Genomic DNA, 22,874 nt, shown 5'->3' on the forward strand with positions numbered 1-22,874 from the left:
CACAACAATCAAAGAAAATACAATATCCAAAAAGATCCTAACTCAAAACATCCAGAAAATCCAGGACACAATGAGAAGACCAAACCTATGGATAATAGCAGTAGATGAGAATGAAGATTTCCAACTCAAAGACTGGCAAATATCTTCAACAAAATTATAGAAGAAAACTTCCCAAACCTAAAGAAAGAGATGCCCATGAACATACAAGAAGCCTACAGAACTCCAAATAGACTGGACCAGAAAAGAAATTCCTTCCGACACATAATAATCAGAACAACAAATGCACTAAATAAAGATAGAATACTAAAAGCAGTAAGGGAAAAAGTTCAAGTAATATATAAAGGCAAGCCTATCAGAATTACACCAGATTTTTCACCAGAGACTATGAAAGCCAGAAGGGCCTGGACAGATGTTATACAGAAACTAAGAGAACACAAATTCCAGCCCAGGCTACTATACCCAGCCAAACTCTCAATTAACATAGATGGAGAAACCAAAGTATTCCACGACAAAACCAAATTCGCACATTATCTTTCCACGAATCCAGCCCTTCAAAGGATAATAAGAAAAAAACCAATACAAGGACAGAAACCACGTCCTAGAAAAAGCAAGTAGGTAATCCCTCAACAAACCTAAAAGAAGACTGCCACAAGAACAGAATGCCAACTCTAACAACAAAAATAAAAGGAAGCAACAATTACTTCTCCCTAATATCTCTTAATATCAATGGACTCAACTCCCCAATAAAAAGACATAGACTAACAGACTGGCTACACAAACAGGACCCAACATTTTGCTGCTTACAGGAAACTCATCTCAGAGAAAAAGATAGACACTACCTCAGAATGAAAGGCTGGAAAACAATTTTCCAAGCAAATGGTAGGAAGAAACAAGCTGGAGTAGCCATCCTAATATCTAATAAAATCGACTTCCAACACAAAGTTATCAAAAAAGACATGGAAGGGCAGTTCATACTCATCAAAGGTAAAATCCTCCAAGAGGAGCTATCAATTATGAATATCTATGCTCCAAATACAAGGGCAGCCACATTCATTAAAGATACTTTAGTAAAGCTCAAAGCACACATTGCAGCTCACAGAATAATAGTGGGAGACTTTAACACACCACTTTCACCAATGGACAGATCATGGAAGCAGAAACTAAACAGAAACACAGTGAAACTAACAGAGGTTATGAAACAAATGGATCTGACAGATATCTACAGAACATTTTATCCTAAAACAAAAGGATATACCTTCTTCTCAGCACCTCATGGTACCTTCTCCAAAACTGACCACATAATTGGTCACAAAACAAGCCTCAACAGATACAAAAATATTGCAATTGTCCCATGCATCCTATCAGATCACCATGGACTAAGGCTGATCTTCAATAACAAAATAAATAATAGAAAGCCAACATACACGTGGAAACTAAACAACACTCTTCTCAATGATACCTTGGTCAAGGAAGGAATAAAGAAAGAAATTAAAGACTTTTTAGGGTTTAATGAAAATGAAGCCACAAAATAAACAAACTTATGGGACACAATGAAAGCATTTCTAAGAGGAAAACTCATAGCTCTGAGTGCCTCCAAAAAGATACTAGAGAGAGCACACATTAGCAGCTTGACAACACACCTAAAAGCTCTAGAACAAAAGGAAGCAAATTCACCCAAGCGGAGTAGATGGCAGGAAATAATCAAACTCAGGGGTGAAATCAACCAAGTGGAAACAAGAAGAACTATTCAAAGAATCAACCAAATGAGGAGCTGGTTCTTTGAGAAAATCAACAAGACTACTAGGGGGCATAGGGAAACTCACTAGGGGGCATAGGGAAAGTATTCTAATTAACAAAATCAGAAATGAAAAGGGAGACATAACAACAGATCCTGAAGAAATCCAAAACACCATCAGATCCTTCTACAAAAGGCTATACTCAACAAAACTGGAGAACCTGGATGAAATGGACAAATTTCTAGACAGATACCAGGTACCAAAGTTAAATCAAGATCAGAATAACGATCTAAACAGTCCCACATCCCTAAAGAAATAGAAGCAGTCATTAATAGTCTCCCAACCAAAAAAAGCCCAGGACCTGATGGGTTTAGTGCAGAGTTCTATCAGACCTTCAAAGAAGATCTAATCCCAGTTCTTCACAAACTATTCCACAAAATAGAAACAGAAGGTACTCTACCCAACTCATTCTATGAAGCTACAATTACTCTGATACCTAAACCACAAAAAAAAGAGACCCAATAAAGATAGAGAACTTCAGACCAATTTCCCTTATGAATATCAATGCAAAAATCCTCAATAAAGTTCTCGCTAACCGAATCCAAGAACACATCAAAACAATCATCCATCCTGACCAAGTAGGTTTCATCACAGGGATGCAAGGATGATTCAATATAGGGAAATCCATCAATGTAATCCAGTATATAAACAAACTCAAAGACAAAAAACACATGATCATCTCGTTAGATGCTGAGAAAGCCTTTGACAAAATCCAACACCCCTTCATGATAAAAGTCTTGGAAAGATTAGGAATTCAAGGCCCATACCTAAACATGATAAAAGCAATCTACAGCAAACCAGTAGCCAACTTCAAAGTAAATGGTGAGAAGCTGGAAGAAATCCCACTAAAATCAGGGACTAGACAAGGCTGTCCACTCTCTCCCTACCTATTCAACATTGTACTTGAAGTCCTAGCCAGAGCAATTAGACAACAAAAGGAGATCAAGGGGATACAAATTGGAAAGGAAGAAGTCAAAATATCACTCTTTGCAGATGATATGATAGTATACATAAGTGACCCTAAAAGTTCCACCAGAGAACACCTAAGCCTGATAAACAGCTTCAATGAAGTAGCTGGATATAAAATTAACTCAAGCAAGTCAATGGCCTTTCTGTACACAAAGGATAAACAGGCTGAGAAGGAAATTAGGGAAACAACACCCTTCTCAATAGTCACAAACAATATAAAATACCTTGGCGTGACTCTAACTAAGGAAGTGATAGATCTGTATGACAAAAACTTCAAGTCTCTGAAGAAAGAAATTAAAGAAGATCTCAGAAGCTGGAAAGACCTCCCATGCTCAAGAATTGGCAGGATCAACCTTGTAAAAATGGCTATCTTACCAAAAGCAATCTACAGATTCAATGCAATCCCCATCAAAATTCCAACTCAATTCTTCAAGGAATTAGAAAGGGCAATCTGCTAATTCATGTGGAACAACAAAAAACCTAAGCAAAAACTCTTCTCAAGGATAAAAGTTCCTCTGGTGGAATCACGATGCCTGACCTAAAGCTTTACTACAGAGCAATTGTGATAAAAACTGCATGGTACTGGTATAGCGACAGACAAGTAGACCAATGGAACAGAATTGAAGACCCTGAGATGAACCCACACACCTATGGTCACTTGATCTTCGACAAGGGAGCTAAAACCATCCAGTGGAAAAAAGACAGCATTTTCAACAAATGGTGCTGGCACAATTGGTGGTTATCACGTAGAAGAATGCAAATTGATCCATTCCTATCTCCTTGTACTAAGGTCAAATCTATGTGGATTAAGGAACTCCACATAAAAGCAGAGACACTGAAACTTATAGAGGATAAAGTAGAGAAAAGCCTTGAAGATATGGGTACAGGGGAAAAATTCCTGAATATAACAGCAAAGGCTTGTGCTGTAAGATCGAGAATCGATAAATAGGACCTCATAAAGTTGCAAAGCTTCTGCAAGGCAAAAGACACCGTCAATAAGACAAAAAGACCACCAACAGATTGGGAAAGGATCTTTACCTATCCTAAATCAGATAGGGGACTAATATCCAATATATATAAAGAACTCAAGAAGTTGGACTCCAGAAAATCAAATAACCCCGTTAAAAAATGGGGCTCAGAACTGAACAAAGAATTCTCACCTGAGGAATACCGAATGGCAGAGAAGCACCTGAAAAAATGTTCAACATCCTTAATCATCAGGGAAATGCAAATCAAAACAACCCTGAGATTCCACCTCACACCAGTCAGAATGGCTAAGATCAAAAATTCAGGTGACAGCAGATGCTGGCGAGGATGTGGAGAAAGAGGAACCCTCCTTCATTGTTGGTTGGATTGCAAGCTTGTATAACCACTCTGGAAATCAGTTTGGTGGTTCCTCATAAAATTGGACATAATACTACCAGAGGATCCAGCCATACCTCTCCTGGGCATATATCCAGAAGATGTTCCAACCGGTAAGAAGGACACATGTTCCACTATATTCATAGCAGCCTTATTTATAATAGCCAGAAGCTGGAAAGAACCCAGATGCCCCTCAACAGAGGAATGGATACAGAAAATGTGGTACCTTTACACAATGGAGTAATACTCAGGTATTAGAAGGAGTGAATTTATGAAATTCCTAGGCAGATGGATGGACCTGGAGGGCATCATCCTGAGTGAGGTAACACAATCACAAAGGAACTCACACAATATGTACTCACTGATAAGTGGCTATTAGCCCAAAAACTTAGGATACCCAAGATATAAGATACAATTTGTTAAACGCATGAAACTCAAGAAGAACGAAGACCAAAGTGTGGACACTGTGCCCCTTCTTCGAATTGGGAACAAAACACCCATGTAAAGAGTTACAGAGATAAAGTTTGGAGCTGTGAAGAAAGGATGGACCATCTAAAGACTGCCATATCCAGGGATCCATCCCATAATCGGCTTCCAAACGCTGACACCATTGCATACACTAGCAAGATTTTGCTGAAAGGACCCAGATATAGGTGTCTCTTGCTAGACAATCCCGGGGCCTAGCAAACACAGAAGTGGATGATCACAGTCAGCTATTGGATGGATCACACGGCCCCCAATGGAGGAGCTAGAGAAATTACCCAAGGAGCTAAAGGGAACTGCAACCCTATAGGTGGAGCAACATTATGAACTAACCAGTACCCCGGAGCTCTTGACTCTAGCTGCATATGTATCAAAAGATGGCCTAGTCGGCCATCACTGGAAAGAGAGGTCCATAGGACTAGCAAACTTTATATGCCCCAGTACAGGGGAATGCCAGGTCCAAAATGTTGGAGTGGGTGGGTAGAGAAGTGTGGGGGGGAGTGTATTGGGGACTTTTTGGATAGCATTGGAAATATAAATGAGGAAAATACCTAATAAAAAAAATTAATTCAAAAAAAAAAAGAAAAAAAAAAAGAAATACACCGCAATAACAAAGACAACCACTATCTCAGCATAAAAGGATGGAAAAAGGTCTTCCAAGCAAGTGGTCCCAGGAAACAAGCTGGAGTTGACATCCTAATATCCAATAAATTAGACTTTCAACCAAAAGCTATGAAGTGTGATGAGGAAAGATACTTCATATTCATCAAGGGGAAAATCCACCAAGAGTAAGTCTCATTTCTGAACGTTTATGTCCCAAATGTAAGAGCATCCACATTTATAAAAGAAACTTTACTAAAGCTCAAAACATACTTTGATCCCCACACAATAACAGTGGTAGACTTCAACACCCCACTCTCACCAATGGACAGGTCTTTGAAACAGAAACTAAACAGAGACACAGTGAAACTAATAGAGGTCACGAACCAAATGGATTTAATAGATATTTACAGAACATTTCACCCTAGAACAAAGAATACACCTTCTTCTCAGGCCTCATGGTACCTTCTCCAAAATTGACCATATAATTGGTCACAAAACAACCCTCAACTAATAGAAGAAGATTGAAATAATCTCATGCATGCTATCAGATCACCATGGCCTAAGGTTGGTCTTTAATAACAGCAAAAACAACAGAAAGCCCACATACACGTGGAAACTGAACAACTCTCCACTCAATGATAACTTGGTCATGGAAGAAATAAAGAAATTAAAAACTTCCTGGAATTTAATGAAAATGTTGACATATCATATTCAAACTTATGGGATATAATGAAAGCAGTGCTAAGAGGAAAATTCATAGCACTAAGTGCCCTGGTAAAGAAACTAGAGAGATCTTTCACTAACAACAGCACATCTGAGAGCTCTAGAACAAAAAGCAAACTTGACCAAGAGGAGTAGAAGGTAGGAAATAGTCAAACTCAGGGCTGAAATCAACCAAATACAAACAAAGAGAACAGTACAAAGAATCGACAAAACCAAAAGCTGGTTCTTTGAGAGAATCAACAAGATAGATAAACCCCTAGCCAAACTCACTAAAGGGCCCGGAGGCAGTATCCAAATTAAGAAAATCAGAAATGAAAAGGGAGACATAAGAGAAATGGAGGAAATTAAAAAAAAATCATCTGATCCTACTATAAAAGCCTATACTCAACAAAACTGTAAAATCTAGATGAAATGGATGGGTTTCTAGACAGCTACCACATACCAAAGTTAAATCAAGAGTAGGTAAACTAGCTAAACAGGCCCATATTGCACAAGGAAATAGAAAGAGTCATTAAAAACCTCCTAAACAAACAAACAAACAAAGCCCAGGGCCACATGGATTTAGTGCAGAATTCTACCATACCTTCAAAGAAGACCTGATACCAATATTCCTCAAACTATTCCATAAAATAGAAACAGAAGGAATACTACCTAACTTGTTCTATGAAGCCACAATTACTCTGATACTTAAATCACACAAGGAACCAACCAAAAAAGAGAAGTTCAGACCAATCTCGCTTATGAATATTGATGCAAAAATACTCAATAAAATTCTTGCATACCAAATCCAAGAACACATCAAAACCATCATTCATCATGACCAAGTAGGCTTCATCCCAGGGATGCAAGGTTAGTTCAATATATGAAAATCCATTAACGTAATCCACTATATAAACAAACTCAAAGAAAAATATCACAGGATCATCTCCTTAGATGCAGAAAAAGCATTTGACAGAGTACAATGCCCCTTCATGTAAAAAGTATTAGAGAGATCAGGAATTCAAGGCCCATACCTAAACATAATAAAAGCAATTTACTGCAAACCAACAGCCAATATCAAATTAAATCGAGACATACTTGAAGCACTCCCACTAAACTTGGGGAGAAGACAAGGATGCCCACTTTCCCTCTATTCAATATAGTAGTAGAAGTGCTCGCTAAAACAATAAGACAACAGAAAGACATCAAGGGGATACAAACTGGCAAAGAAGAAATAAAGATATCACTATTGGCAGATGATATGGTAGTATACATAAATGACCCCAGAACTTCTCCAGCTGATAAACAACTTCAGCAAAGTGGCTGGGTATAAAATTAACTCAAATAAATCAATAGCCTTCCTTTATAGAGATGATAAACAGGCTGAGAAAGAAATTAGGGAAACAACTCCCTTCCCGATAGCCATAAATAATATAAAATATCTTTGGGTAACTCTAGCCAAACAAATGAAAGGCCTGTATGACAATAACTTCAAGTCTTTCAAGAAAGAAATCTAAGAAGATCTCAGAAAATGAAGAGATCTCCCATGCTCATGGATTGGCAGAATTAATATGGTAAAATTGGACATCTTACCAAAGGCAATCTATAGATTCAGTGCAATCTCCATCAAAATCCCAACACAATTCTTCAAAGACATGGAAAGAGGAATTCTCAAATTCATCTGGAAAGGCCCAGAATAGTAAAAACAATTCTTTTTAAAAAAAGATTTATTTATTATTTATTATTATGCATAAGTACATTGTAGCTGACTTCAGATGCACCAGAAGAGGGTGTCAGATCTCATAATGGGTGGTTGTGAGCCACCATGTGGTTGCTGAGATTTGAACTCAGGACCTTTGGAAGAGCAGTCAGTGTCCTTACCCACTGAACCATCTCACCAGCCCCTGAGAAAATAACTCTTAACAATAAAAGAAAGGCTGGGGGAATTACCACCCCTGACCTCAATCTTTACTACAGAGCAATAGTGATAAAATCTGCATGGTATTGGTACAGAGACAGACACGTTGATCAGTGGAATAGAATTGAAGACCCAGAAATAAAACCACACACTTACAGGCACTTGATCATTGACAAAGATGCCAAAAAAATATACAATGGAAAAAATAAAGCATTTTCAATAAATGGTCTTGGTCTAATTGGCTATTTGTATGTAGAAAAATGAAAATAGATCCATATTTTCACCTTCCACAAAGCTCAAGTCCAAATGGACCAAGGACCTCAACATAAAACCAGATTCACTGAATCTAATAGAAGAGAAAATGGGAAAGAGCCTTGAACTCATTGTCACAGGGGAAATTTTCCTAAACAGAACTCCAATGGCTCATGCTCTAAGATCAAGAATTGATAAATGGGACTTCATGAAACTGGAAAGCTTCTGTAAGGCAAAGAACATAGTCAATAAGACAAATGGGCAACCTACAGATTGGGAAAAAAATCTTCACTAACCCCCAATCCAATAGAGGGCTAATATCCAAAATATATAAAGAACTCAAGAAGTTAACTACCAAAAACCAAACAACCCAATCAAAATATGGGTATAGAACTAAACCAAGAATTCACAACAGAGGAATCTCGAATGGCTGAGAAGCACCTAAATAAATGTTCAAAGTCCTTAGTGATCAGAGAAATGCAAATCAAAATGACCCTGAGATTCCACCTTACACCAATCAGAATGGTTAAAATGAAAACCTCAGGTGACAACACATGTTGGAAAGGATGTGGAGAAAGAGGAACACTTTTCCATTGCCCGTGGGATTGTAAACTGGTACAACCACTCTGGAAATCAATCCGCAGGTTCCTCAGAAAATTGAAAATAGATCTACTTTAAGACCCAGCAATACCACTCTTGGGAATATACCCAAGTGATGCCCCACTATGCCACAGGGGCACTTGTTCTTATATTCATAGTGGCCTTATTTGTGATAGTCAGAAGCTGGAAACAACCCAGATGTCTCATGACAGAAGAATGGATACAGAAAATGTGGTTCATTTACATAATGGAATACTACTCAGCTATAAAGACTGAGGGCATCCTGAGTTTTGCAGGCAAATGGATGGAAATAAAAAATATCATCCTGAGTGAGGTAACTCAGACCCAAAAGGACATGCATGGTATCTACTCACTAATAAGTAGATGTTAGCTTTAAAAAAAGTACAGATACTCCAAATATAGTTCACAGAACTCAAAAAGGTCAACAAACTGAAGGGTCCTTGCAAGGATGCCTCAATATCACTAGGGAGGGAGAAGAAAGCAATCACAAGTAGGGATGAAGGGAGAGACCTTGGAGGGAAAGTGGACAGAGTAGGGTTAGGGGAGAGAGGATAACCTGATCTGGTATTGGGTGAGGGAATAGAACTGAAGCCCCGAGGGCCAGCAGAAAGAATGGAAACAGGTAACCTTGGGAGGTGGGAGGTTGGGGGGACCCTCCAGAATGTATCAGAGACCTGGGTGGTAAGAGACTCTCAGGACTCAAAGGGAGTCCTTAGATGAAATGCCCTACATTGGGGAGAGGGAACTTGTAGAGCTCATCTCCAGCAGAAAGACAGGGCATCAAATGAGGGGATTGACATCCCACAGTCAAAACTCTGACTCATAATTGTTCCTGTCTGAAAGAATTACAGGGATGTAAATGGAGAGGAGCCTGAGGAAAAGAAGGTCCAGCAACAGGCTCAAAGTGGGATCTAACTCAAGGGGAGGTCCCAAGACCTGATGCTATTACTGAGGCTATGGATCGCTCATAAAAAGAGACCTTCCTTGCATGACTGCCCTCCGAATGACCCAACAAGCAGCTGAAAGAGTCAGATGTAGATATTTGCACCCAACCAATGGACAGAAGCTGTTGACCCTTGTGGTTGAACTAGGAGAAAGCTGCAGGAAGCTGAGGAGGGAGACCATGTAGGAGGACCAGCAGTCTCAATTAATCTGGACCCTTGAGATCTCTAAGACACTAGACCACCAAACAGGCAGCATACACAAGCTGATATGAGGCCCCCAACACATATGCAGCAGAGGACTTCCAGGTCTGTGTTTAGTCAGAGATGATGCACCTAACACTTAAGAGACTGGAGGCCCCTGGGAATTCAGCGGTTAGGTGTGGTGAGTGGTTGGGGGTGAGTATATCCTCGTGGAATCAAGGGGGTGGGGAGGAGATATGGGATGTGGAACAGTTAGAGGATGGACCTGGGGTGGGGAATAAAATCTGGACTATAAAAAAATAATAAAAAAGACTCAAGTTCAACATCTTTATATCACATTGAAATACATTGCTGTAAAATAGCATATTTGAAAATGTAGTGACACTATTTCAGCTGCAAATTGGTAAGTTTTTTTCTTAAATTAACATAGGAGTTTAGGGGTAGAAATTTTTTCCTGGTTATTATAACTCACTTAACAAAAACCTCTTCCATTGTAGTGATCGAAGCTCCAAAGCTGGCAATGCCTAGTGCTTTCTGTCTCATTTCTAACTCTGTAAACAAAGTTTCAAATCTGTGAAGGAAGAAGGAAGAAGGAAGAGTGGGTATTGGGTCTGGTTAAATTATATATTCTTCATTTTCTTTCTCAGTAATGGAATAAAATGCAAGGGCTTCAGTTTTCTCCATTTAGTATTATAAACTATTCTTTCCTATTATTTTTCCCCTTTTAAAATTCTTATGACTGGGGATAGAGGTCAGTGGAAAAGTTTTTTCCCAGTGTGCACAAGGCCTTGAATTCAATCTCCAGCATTGCAAAGAAATTAATTTTTTTTAATGAATAGCTAGGAAATTTCAGAAGACTTTTATGTTAAATATAAGGAGTTGGTACATTACAATGGAGAATGACAAATAAAACATTAAAGTCATTAAAATTATTTGCCATATAATGAGTTTACCACATATTTCCCCAATATATCTCATGGAGAAAAGCAGACCTTTTTTTTTTTTTTTTTGACAAAAATGCACAGCTTCAATCTAATAATGAAGCAATAAAATCCAGACATTATTGAATCTACTTTACAAGAAAACCAACAAAAAGCCTGCATCAAAAAGTATGAAACTTATAAAGACAAATTAGGTAACAAATGGTATGTGACACATATTAAAGAGGCAATGGCTCTTCTGTGAGAATGCAGTTTGGGTCTTGGACTGAGAAAAAAAATTCAAAATCTACAGATTAGTTACCAGTATATCATACCTAATGTCTTTAAGAATCCTTTTTTATTCACTTAAAAATTTTCTTACAATATGTTTTGATTATATTTTTCTCTTCCTCAATCCCTCTTAGATCCTTCCCACCTGCCCACACCGCAATTTCATTTTTTTCTTACCCAAAGCATATTTTAAAGATTAAAAAAAAAAGAACTCATTTTTATAAAAAAAATCAAGCCAAAGAAGCAACCAAATGAACAAACAGAAAACACATAAAAACATGGAGTCAGTTTTGTGTTGGCCAACATGGGGTTTGCCCTGAAGTGTAGTTGATACGCTCAATGTGACTTCATTGTAGAAAACTGCTTTTCTGTCTCCTAGCAATTATCAATTGCAAATAGATTCTTGGTTAGATTGTTTTTGTGTGTGTGTCCATTTTTATGTACAGGGATTTTGTCTGACTTACACTTGGGTATGTATTATGCATTCTGCTATAGTCTCTGAGTTCATATGTAAATTAGGCCTGTTGTGTATGGAAGAAACTGTTTCCTTGAGTCACCCATCCCTTCTGGTTTTTATAATCTTTCTAACTCCTTTTCTGACTAGATCCTTATCCTTGAGTGGAAGGCGTTTAGTGAAGATATCTCATTTAGGGCTTACTCTCTCCACTGGCCAACTGTGGCTCTGGGTAACATCTATTGCAAGAAGCTTTTCTGATGAAGGTTGAGTGAGCCACTGACCTATTAGTCTAGCAATATGTCATTAGGAAGCATTTTACTATTTTCAGTTAGCAGAATAAATGGCCTGTCTAATTACAGGTTTTTGACCACTTTAGTAGTGTCAGGTATGGGCTCCATCTCATGAAATGGGCCTTGAATCCAGTAAAAAAAGTGGTTGATTGCTTGTGCAACATTTGTGCCACTATTGCATCAGTGGGTATATCTTATAGTTAGGTTACTGTTATAATTTAAGTTTCTAGTTGGGCACCAACTTGATTCCTCCATGATCAATGACATAAATGGTATCTTCAATAATAGGGCTTAATTTCAGGTTGTGGATAGTATCAGATAGCATTAGCAAAAGCCTGCAATGCTTGGGAAGAAAGGTTATGATACCTCTTTGGCCAATGGCTCAATAAGATGTAATCCACTTCTGGTGATGGGTGTTTTACTTGTATCATAAATGTCTGGCTGGCACATTGTCTCCCCTATTATATAGTAACTCCATTTAAATTTCTTTAATACATGTATACATTTTAGTTTCTATGGTAGATGGTTTTCAAGAATTTACTATTAGTTTCCCTTCTGTATAATTTTGTGTTTATCCTGTCCTCTCATGCCTTTCCCTATTTATCTCTTTCTAGCTTCCCTGTTACCACTTTGCAATTCTATATCCTATTTCCACTTTCTTGAAAGATCCTCCTCATCTCCTTTGATTTCTTACTAGCTACTTAGCTTCTGTGGGTATTCTAAATGAAACATACATATCAAAGGCTGAAAAGTTAACACCCACATACATATAAGAGTGAACATGTAATGTCTATCTTTCTGGGTCTAAGTTAGGTTCCTTGGGATGGTTGTTTATAGCTCCACCCATTTACATACAAATTTCATAATTTTATCCTCTTAACATCTAATAATTCTACTGTGTAAATGTACCACATTTTCACTATCCATTCATTAGCTGATGGATATCTAGGTTGATCTCAATTTCTTGCTCTTATGAAGAGAGCAGTAATGAACACGTATGAACAAGTAGCTCAGCAGTAAGATTTTGAGAATCCTCCACACTGACTTCCATAGTGGCTGTAAGCATTTTCACTCTTGCCAGCCATGGATGTGTGCTCCCTCTTCCCTACAATCTTGCCAGCATGTGCTGTCATTTGGCTTATTCACCTTGGCTTTTCTGACTATGGTAAGATGAAATCTCAAAATAGTTTTAAGTTGCATTCCCTTTGGCTAAGAATTTTGAACATTTTTTAAAAATTTTTAATATTTTTTATTACATATTTTCCTCAATTACATTTCCAATGCTATCCCAAAAGTCCCCCATAGCGCCCCCCACTTCCCTACCCACCCATTCCCATTCTTTTGGCCCTGGCATTCCCCTATATTGGGGCATATAAAGTTTGCAAGTCCAATGGGCCTCTCTTTCCAGTGATGGCCGACTAGGCCATCTTTCGATACATATGCAGCTAGAGACAAGAGCTCCGGGGGTTAGTTCATCATGTTGTTCCAACTATGGGGTTGCAGATCCCTTTAGCTCCTTGGGTACTTTCTCTAGCTTCTCCATTGGGAGCCCTGTGATACATCCAATAGCTGACTGTGAGCATCCACTCCTGTGTTTGCTAGGCCCCTGCATAGTCTCACAAGAGACAGCTATATTTGGGTCCTTTCAGCAAAATCTTGCTAGTGTATGCAATGGTGTCCGCGTTTGGAAGCTGATTATGGGATGGATCCCTGGATACGGCAGTCTCTAAATGGTCCATCCTTTCATCACAGCTCCAAACTTTGTCTCTGTAACTCCTTCCATGGGTGTTTTGTTCCCAATTCTAAGAAGGGGCACAGTGTCCACATTTTGGTCTTCATTCTTCTTGAGTTTCATGCGTTTAGCAAATTGTATCTTATATCTTGGGTATCCTAAGTTTTGGGCTAATATCCACTTATCAGTGAATACATATTGTGTGAGTTCCTTTGTGATTGTGTTACCTCACTCAAGATGATGCCCTCCAGGTCCATCCATTTGGCTAGGAATTTCATAAATTCATTCTTTTTAATAGCTGAGTAGTACTCCATTGTGTAAATGTACCATAATTTCTGTATCCATTCCTCTGTTGAGGGACATCTGGGTTCTTTCCAGCTTCTGGCTATTATAAATAGGGCTGCTATGAACATAGTGGAGCATGTGTCCTTCTTACCGGTTGGGACACCTTCTGGATATATGCCCAGGAGAGGTATGGCTGGATCCTCCGGTAGTACTATGTCTAATTTTCTGAGGAACTGCCAGACTGATTTCCAGAGTGGTTGTACAAGCTTGCAATCCCACCAACAATGGAGGAGTGTTCCTCTTTCTCCACATCCTCGCCAGCATCTGCTGTCACCTGAATTTTTGATCTTAGCCATTCTGACTGGTGTGAGGTGGAATCTCAGGGTTGTTTTGATTTGCATTTCCCTGATGATTAAGGATGTTGAACATTTTTTCAGATGCTTCTCTGCCATTCGGTATTCTTCAGGTGAGAATTCTTTGTTCAGTTCTGAGCCCCATTTTTTAATGGGGTTATTTGACTTTCTGGAGTCCACCTTCTTGAGTTCCTTATATATATTGGATATTAGACCCTTATCTGATTTAGGATAGGTAAAGATCCCTTCCCAATCTGTTGGTGGTTTTTTGTCTTATTGATGGTGTCTTTTGCCTTGCAGAAGCTTTGCAGTTTCATGAGGTCCCACTTGTCAATTCTCGATCTTACAGCACAAGCCATTGCTGTTCTATTCAAGAATTTTTCCCCTGTGCCCATATCTTCAAGGCTTTTCCCCACTTTCTCCTCTATAAGTTTCAGTGTCTCTGGTTTTATGTGAAGTTCCTTGATCCACTTAGACTTGACCTTAGTACAAGGAGATAGGAATGGATCGATTCGCATTCTTCTACATGTTAACAACCAGTTGTGCCAGCACCATTTGTTGAAAATGCTGTCCTTCTTCCACTGGATGGTTTTAGCTCCCTTGTCGAAGATCAAGTGACCATAGGTGTGTGGGTTCATTTCTGGGTCTTCAATTCTATTCCATTGGTCTATTTGTCTGTCACTATACCAGTACCACGCAGTTTTTATCACAATTGCTCTGTAGTAAAGCTTTAGGTCAGGCATGGTGATTCCACCAGAGGTTCTTTTATCCTTGAGAAGAGTTTTTGCTATCCTAGGTTTTTTGTTATTCCAGATGAATTTGCAGATTACACTTTCTAATTCGTTGAAGAATTGAGTTGTAATTTTGATGGGGATTGCATTGAATCTGTAGATTGCTTTTGGCAAGATAGCCATTTTTACAATGTTGATCCTGCCAATCCATGAGCATGGGAGATCTTTCCATCTTCTGAGATCTTCTAGAATTTCTTTCTTCAGAGACTTGAAGTTTTTATTATACAGATCTTTCACTTCCTTAGTTAGAGTCATGCCAAGATATTTTATATTATTTGTGACTATTGAGAAGGGTGTTGTTTCCCTAATTTCTTTCTCAGCCTGTTTATTCTTTGTGTAGAGAAAGGCCATTGATTTGTTTGAGTTAATTTTATATCCAGCTACTTCACCGAAGCTGTTTATCAGGTTTAGGAGTTCTCTGGTGGAATTTTTAGGGTCATTATATATACTATCATATCATCTGCAAAAAGTGATATTTTGACTTCATCTTTTCCAATTTGTATCCCTTTGATCTCCTTTTGTTGTCGAATTGCTCTGGCTAGGACTTCAAGTACTATGTTGAATAGGTATGGATTTTGAACATTTCTAAAGCACTTCTCAGCCATTTGTGTTTCATCTTTTGAGACCTCGTTTAGTTCTAACCCCATTTTAAAACCAAGTTGTTTTCATATTCAGGATTTTCTTTTGTTTTGTTTGTTCTTTGTATATACTAGGAACTGATGAATACTTTTTGCCATTCTGTAGGCTTCCTCTGTATTTAAATGATGGTGTCATTTGCTGTACAAACAAGACACCTTTTAGCTTTACGAGGTTCCATATATTAATTGCTGTCCTTAATGAATACACTATACAGGCCCTGATCAAAAGTCCTTTCTGTGTTGATTAATTATAATATATTCCATGTTTTCTCTTCTATCAGATTCAGTGCATCTGGTTTGAAGTCTCTGATCCATTTGGAGTATAGTTTTGTGCAGGGTATTAGACTTCATTCTTCTACATGCATCTATCCAGTTTGACCAGCATCATTTGTTGAAGATGCTATATGTTCTTCAGTGTATATTTCTGGCTTCTTTGTAAAAAATCAAATGTAATAGGTTTGAAGATTTATTTCAAGAACTTTAGTTCTATTCCATTGGTCAATCTGTCTGTTTTAGATCTTCAGTTCTATTCCATTGGCCAATCTGTTTTTATGCCAATGCCACACTGTTTTTAATTACTACATCTCTATAGTACAGCATAAAATGTGGAGAGTTGATATTTCCATTATTCAAGATTGTGTTAGCTATTCTGGGTTTTTGCATTTCCATATGAAGTTTAAGTTTTTTTTAGCTTATATGAATAATATTCATAGGATTTTTCTGTAGACTGCTTTTGGTAGGATGGACATTTTCACAATATTGATTGTATTGGTCTGTGAGAATGAAAGATCTTTTCATTTTCTAGTGCTATCTTCAATTTCTTTCTTCAGTGTCTTAAAGTTTTTTATTATACAAATTGATCACTTGCTTGGTTAGAGTTATTCCAATATATTTTTTGAGGCCATCGTGAAAGATGCTGTTTCCCTTTATTTCTTTTTCAGTAAGTCTGTTATTTGCATAAATGAAGGCTACTAACTTTTGTAACATTAATTTTATAATCCTGCTGCTAAGCTGAAAGTGTTTATTAGGAGTAGACATTTCCTGGTATATAATCATATCACCTGAAAATTAGGATACGTTGACTTCTCCCTTTCCTATTTATACCATTGAACATTTTTTTATTGCTCTAGCTAAATAGTCAAGCCTTATATTCAATAGGTAGAGAGACAGCGGCCATCCTTGACTTATTCCCGATTTTAGTGGAAATACATTGGGTTTTTCTCCATTTGGCTTGGTGTTGGTTGTTGGCTTGCTGTAAATTTTCTTATGTTGAAGTTTGTCCCTCATATCCCTAGTATCTCTAGTACTTTTTTTCATGAAGCAATGTTGGATTTTGTCATAGGCACTTTTCACTCCTAATAAGATGATCAAGTATTTTTTTGTCCTTCAGTCTGTTTATGTGTAGGATTACATTTATTGACTTACCTGTGTTGAACCATGCCTGAATTTCTGGGATGAGGCCTACTGGATCATGGTTGGATGATCTTCTTGATGCATGCTGGGATTTTGTTTCAAGTATTTAATTGAGGATTTTTGCAAATATGTTCATAAGGGGGAACATCTGTAATTCTTTTTCTTATTGGGTATTTATGTGGTTTGGTTCTATAAGAAATTAACTCTTCTTTGAAAGTATAGGATTCTGTCCTAAAACCATCTGCCCCTGGGTTATTTTGGTTGGGATACTGTATATATATCTATATATAAGAATAAATATACATTTTATTCTTCTTTCATATATTGTCTCCTGATCACACTTTTCTCCTCCCATCCTCTTCCATCTCCTCTTATCCCCAGATCTATTCCTCTTCTGTTTCCCTTAAGAAAAGGGCAGGCCTTCTAGGGATATCAATCAAACATGGAATAATTTTCAGAAGATATGATAGTATACATAAGCAACTCCAAAAATTCTACCAGAGAACCACAGCTGATAAACAACGTCAGCAAAGTGGCTGAATATAAAATTAACTCAAATAAACCAGTAGTCTTCCTTTATACAAATGATAAACAGGCTGTGAAAGAAATTAGAGAAACAACCCCCTTGACAATAGTCACAAATAATATAAAATATCTTGGTGTGACTCTAACCAAGCAAGTAAATGATCTGCATGACCTCTGAAAATGGAGAGATCTCCCATGCTCATGGATTGGTAGAATTAACATAGTAAAAATGGCCATCCTGCCAAAGGCAAACTACAGATTCAACACAATACCCATCAAAATCCCAACACAATTCTTCAGAGACATGGAAAGAACAATTCTCAAATTCAACTGGAAAAACAAAAAACACAGAACAGTGAAAACAATTCTTAGCAATAAAAGAACTTCTGGGGGAATTACCATCCCTGACCTCAAGCTTTACTATAGAACAATAGCGATAAAAACAGAATGATATTGGAATAGAGACAGACATGTTGATCAGTGGAGTAGAATAGAAGACCCAGAAATAAAACCACACACTTATGGATACTTGATCTTTGACAAGCCAAAAATATACAATGAAAAAAAAAAAAAGAAAGCATCTTCAATAAATGGTGCTGGTCTAGCTGGAAATCTGTGTGTAGAAAAATGAAAATAGATCCATATTTGTCACCTTGCACAAAGCTCAAGTCCAAGTGGATCAAAGACCTCAACACAAAACCAGATACACTGAATCCAATAGAAGAGAAAGTGGGAAAGAGCCTTGAACTCATTGGCACAAGGGAAACTTCCTAAACAAAATTCCAATGGGGCACGGTGTAAGATCAAGAATTGATAATGGGACCTCATGAAACTGGAAAGCTTCTGTAAGGACATTATCAACTGGACAAATAGGCAACCTGCAGATTGGGAAAATATCTTCACTAACCCCAGATCCAATAGAGGGATAATATCCAAAATATATAAAGAACTTAAGAAGCTAACCACCCAAAGACCAAACAATGCATTAAAAAAATGGGGTATAGAACTAAACCAAGAATTCACAACAGAGGAATCTGGAATGGCTGAGAAATACCTAAAGAAATGTTCAAAGTCCTTAGTGATCAGAGAAATACAAATCAAAATGACCCTGAGATTTCTCCTTACACCAATCAGAATGGCTAAGATCAAAAACTCAGGTGACCATACAGGTTGGCAAGGATGTGGAAAAAGAGGAACACTCCTCCATTGCCGGTGGGACTGCACACTGGTACAACCACTCTGGAAATCAATCTGGAGGTTCCTCAGAAAATTGGAAATAGATCTATCTGATGATCCAGCTATACTACTCTTGTGCATGTATCCAAGTGATGCCCCACCATGCCACAGGGGCACATGTTCCACTATGTTCATAGCAGCTTTATCCGTCATAGCCAGAAGCTGGAAACAACCCAGATGTCCCACAATGGAAGAATGGATACAGAAAATGTGGTTCATTTAAACAATGGAATAGTATTCAGCTATTAAGCAGGCAAAATTAGAAAATATCATCCTGAGTGAGATAACTCAGACCCAAAAGGACATGCATGGTATATATGCACTAAGAAGTGGATATTAGCCGAAAAAGAACAGAATACCCAGGATACAATTCACAGAACTCAAGAAGGTTAACAAGCCAAAGGACCCAAGTGAGGATGCCTCAATCCCACTTGGGAGGGAGAAGAAAACAATTACAGGAGGCAGAGGGAGGGAGAGATCTGAGTGGGAAAGTGGACAGGAAGGGGGACTAGGAGAACATGATCAGGTATTGGGAGGGGGGAACAGGTGTGAACCCCTGAGAGCCAGCAGAAAGAATGGAAACAGGCAACCTTGGGAAGTAGGAAGTTCCCTCTAAAATGTACCAGAGACCTGGGAGATGAGAGACTCTCAGAACTCAAAGGGAGGGACCTTAAGAGGAAATGCTCTACAGTTGGGAGAGGGCACTTGTAGAGTCCACATCCAGTAGAAAGGCTAGACATCTAGTGGAGGGATGGGGTTGCCATCCCACAGTCAAAAACTTTGACCCAGAATTGTTCTGTCTTAAAGAACTGCAGGGACAAAAATGGGATAAAGCCTGGGGGAGAAGAGGTTCAACGACAGGTCCAAATTTGGATCCATCTCAAGGGGAGGCTCCAAGGCCTGACACTATTACTGATGCTATGATGTGCTTATAAACAGCAACCTAGCATGACTATCCTCCAAGCGGCCCAATATACAGCTGACTGAGACAGAATCAGATACATACACCCAACCGATGGACAGAAGCCAGGGACCCCTGTGGTTCAATTAGGGAAAAGCTGGAAGAAGCTGAGGAGGGTGATCCCATAGGAAAACCAGCAGTCTCAAGTAACCTGGACTCCAGAGATCTCTCAGACACTGAGCCACCAACCAGGCAGCATACACCAGCTGATATGAGGCCCCAGAAACATACAGCAGGGGACTGCCTGGTCTGGTCTCAGTGAGAGAAGATGCATCTAACCCTCGAGAGACGTGAGGCCCCAGGGAGAGGAGAGATCAGGTGGGGTGAGGTAAGGGAGTGGGGACATCCTCTTGGAGACAGGGATGGGGAGGTGGTATGGGATGAGGAACAGTCAGAGTGTGGAATGGGAGGGGGATAAAGACTGGGCTGTAAGAACAGATAATAATAATACTTAAAAAAAGACTAGACATAAACTCTCATGTCAGGGCAACCCACTAGGAGGTAAAAGGAAGGGCAGACAGGAATCAGAGAAACCCCCACTCCCACTGTCCGGAAACCCACAAAACTACCAAGCTAACAATCATAACATATTTGCAGATGACCTGGTGCAGATCCATGCAGGCTCTGTGATTACTGCTTCAGTCCTGGTGAGCCCATGAACCCTCCTTAGTTGATTTTGTGGGTTGTGTTCTCCTGGTGTCCTTGACTCCTGTGGTTCTTACAATTTCTCCTCAGTTGGCAGACTGTTAATTACTGCTTCTGTTTCATTACAGAGTAAAAGTTTATTAAAATTGCTTATCTGATCTTGATTTAACTCTGGTAGATGGTATATACTGTGATAATTATCTATTTCTTTTAGATTTTCCAATTTGGTTGCATACAGGTTTTAAAATTTATTTATTTCTTCATTTATTTTTAATGATTCTCTGGATTTCTTCAGTGTTGGTTATATCCCCACTTTAATCTCTAATTGTGTTAATTTGGATATTTTATCTTTGCCTTTTAGTTAATTTGGATAGGGTTTGTCAATCTTAGTTGATTTTCTCAGAGAATCATTTTTTTTGTTTCACTGCTTCTTTGTATTTTCTTTTAAATTTTAAAAATGTTTTCATTATTATTTTATTTATTTACATTCCAAATGTTGTCCCCCTTACGGGTCTCTCCTCTGCAATCCCCCTCCTACTCCACCTTCCCTTTGCCTCTAAGAGGGTGCTCTCCTACCCACTCATCCACTCCAACCTCACTCCTCCTAGCATCCCCCTTTGCTGGGGCAACAAGTCTCCGCAGGACCAAGTGCCTCCCCTCTCACTGATGCCAGACAAGGCAGTCTTCTGCTACATATGACTCATATATACTCTTTGGTTGGTGGTTTACTCCCTGGGAGCTCTGAGGAGTCTGGTTAGTTGATATTGTTGTTCTTCCTATGGAGTTGCAATTCCCTTCAGCTCCTTTAGTCCTTCCATTAACTCTTCCATTGGGGAAGTTAGTTCCCCAGGCTCAGTCCAATGGTTGGTTGTGAGTATCTGCTGCATCTGTCTTAGTCTGGTGCTGGCAAAGCCTCTCAGAGGACAGCTATACCAGGCTCCTGTCTGCAAGCACTTCTTGGCATTAGCAATAGTCTCAGGGTTTGGTGTCTGCAGATAAGATAGATCCCAAGGTGGAATGGTCTTTGGATGGCCTTTCCTTCAGTCTCTGCTCCATTATTGTTGTCCCTGCATTTACTTTAGACAGTACAATTTTGGGTTAAAGATTTTGAGATGGGTGGATGTATTGTTTTCTTATTGTTTCTACTTGATTGATTTCAATCCTGCGTTTGATGATTTCTCCTCCTTTTGGGTATAATTTCTTCATTTGGTTCTAGAGTTTTTCAGATGTGCTATTAGTTACAAGTATGAAATTTCTCCAGAATTTTTTATGTAGGCACTTAGTGCTTGCTATGAATTTGCTTCTTACAACTGCCTTCCTTGTACCCCATAAATTTGGGTATTGTGCTAGACAGTTTCATGTCTCAACTTGACACAAGCTGAAGTAACGAGAGGAAGAAACATTAAGAAAATTCCCCTAAAGATACAGCTGTAGGGCATTTTCTTAATTAGTGATTGATATAAGAAGGCCTAGTCAATTATGGATGGTGCCATCTCTGGCCTTGGTGATGGTGGGTTCTAGAAGAAAGCAGGCTGAGCAAGCTAGGTGGAGCAAGCTAGTAAGCATCACTCTTCGATGGCCTCAGCATCAGCTCCTGCCTCCAGATTCCTCTGCCCTGTGAGTTTCTATCCTCACTCCTTTTGATGATGAGCTGTTATATGGACATGTGATAGAAATAAGCCCTTTCCTACCCAAGGTGTTTTTAGTCATTTTGTTTAATCACAGCAATACTAAGACATAAGAGTTCCAGCTCTTCATATCCTTATGACAATTTGATGATGGGAGTGTAAACTTGTACAACAACTTTGGAAATCAAGTTGGTGGCTTCTAGGGAAACTGGAAATAGTTTTATCTCAAGACCCAACTATACCACTCCTGGGCATATACTCAAAAGATGCACCACTATACTACAGGGGCACTTGCTCATTTGTAATAGAAATGAAACTGAAAACAATCCAGATATCCTTCAACTGAAGAATGGTTAAAGAAAAGATAGTACATCTACACAATGGAATACTATTCAGATGTTGAAAACAAAGACATCTTGAATTTTGCAGGGAAATGAATATACTTGAGCATATGATCCTAAGTGAGATAACCCAAGGCAAAAAGACATGTATGGTATGTACTCACTGATAAGTGGACATAAAGTTAATGATAAACATGCTACAACCCACAGACTCAAAGAAACTGGATACAAAAGCAATCCCAAGGGCAGATATGTGACTCTCACTCAGATGGGGAAATTAGTTATTGGAGGTAGATGTAGACGGAACTTGGTAGGAGAGGGGGTGAAGTGTGGATATTCTTGAATTTTTCTTGATTTTGAAGGAAATACTTTAAGTTTCTCTCATTTTAGGTTGATGTTGCCTATGGGATTTCTATGACTTTAATTATAAAAAGGTATTAGATTTTCTCTGAGGCCTTTTCTGCATCTAAAAATTTTAAAATTCCCCTTTGACCAATTTTTTATTCAGTAGTGAGTT

The 22,874-nt window shown here is 38.7% G+C and overlaps 1 protein-coding gene across 1 annotated transcript in view; it reads right to left on the reverse strand.

The window, feature by feature from the left end:
• The window catches only part of LOC110299107 (phospholipid-transporting ATPase ABCA3-like), a 127,117-nt gene that overhangs the window by 41,265 nt on the left and 62,978 nt on the right, over positions 1-22,874 (reverse strand). The window contains exon 17 of the mRNA XM_029479129.2: positions 10,324-10,422. Within this exon, the coding sequence (XP_029334989.1) occupies positions 10,324-10,422 (99 nt within the window). The remainder of the gene's footprint in view (positions 1-10,323; positions 10,423-22,874) is intronic.

Source organism: Mus caroli, unplaced genomic scaffold, assembly GCF_978045245.1.
Source record: "Mus caroli unplaced genomic scaffold, Mus_caroli_1 scaffold_8, whole genome shotgun sequence".
NCBI lineage: Eukaryota > Metazoa > Chordata > Mammalia > Rodentia > Muridae > Mus > Mus caroli.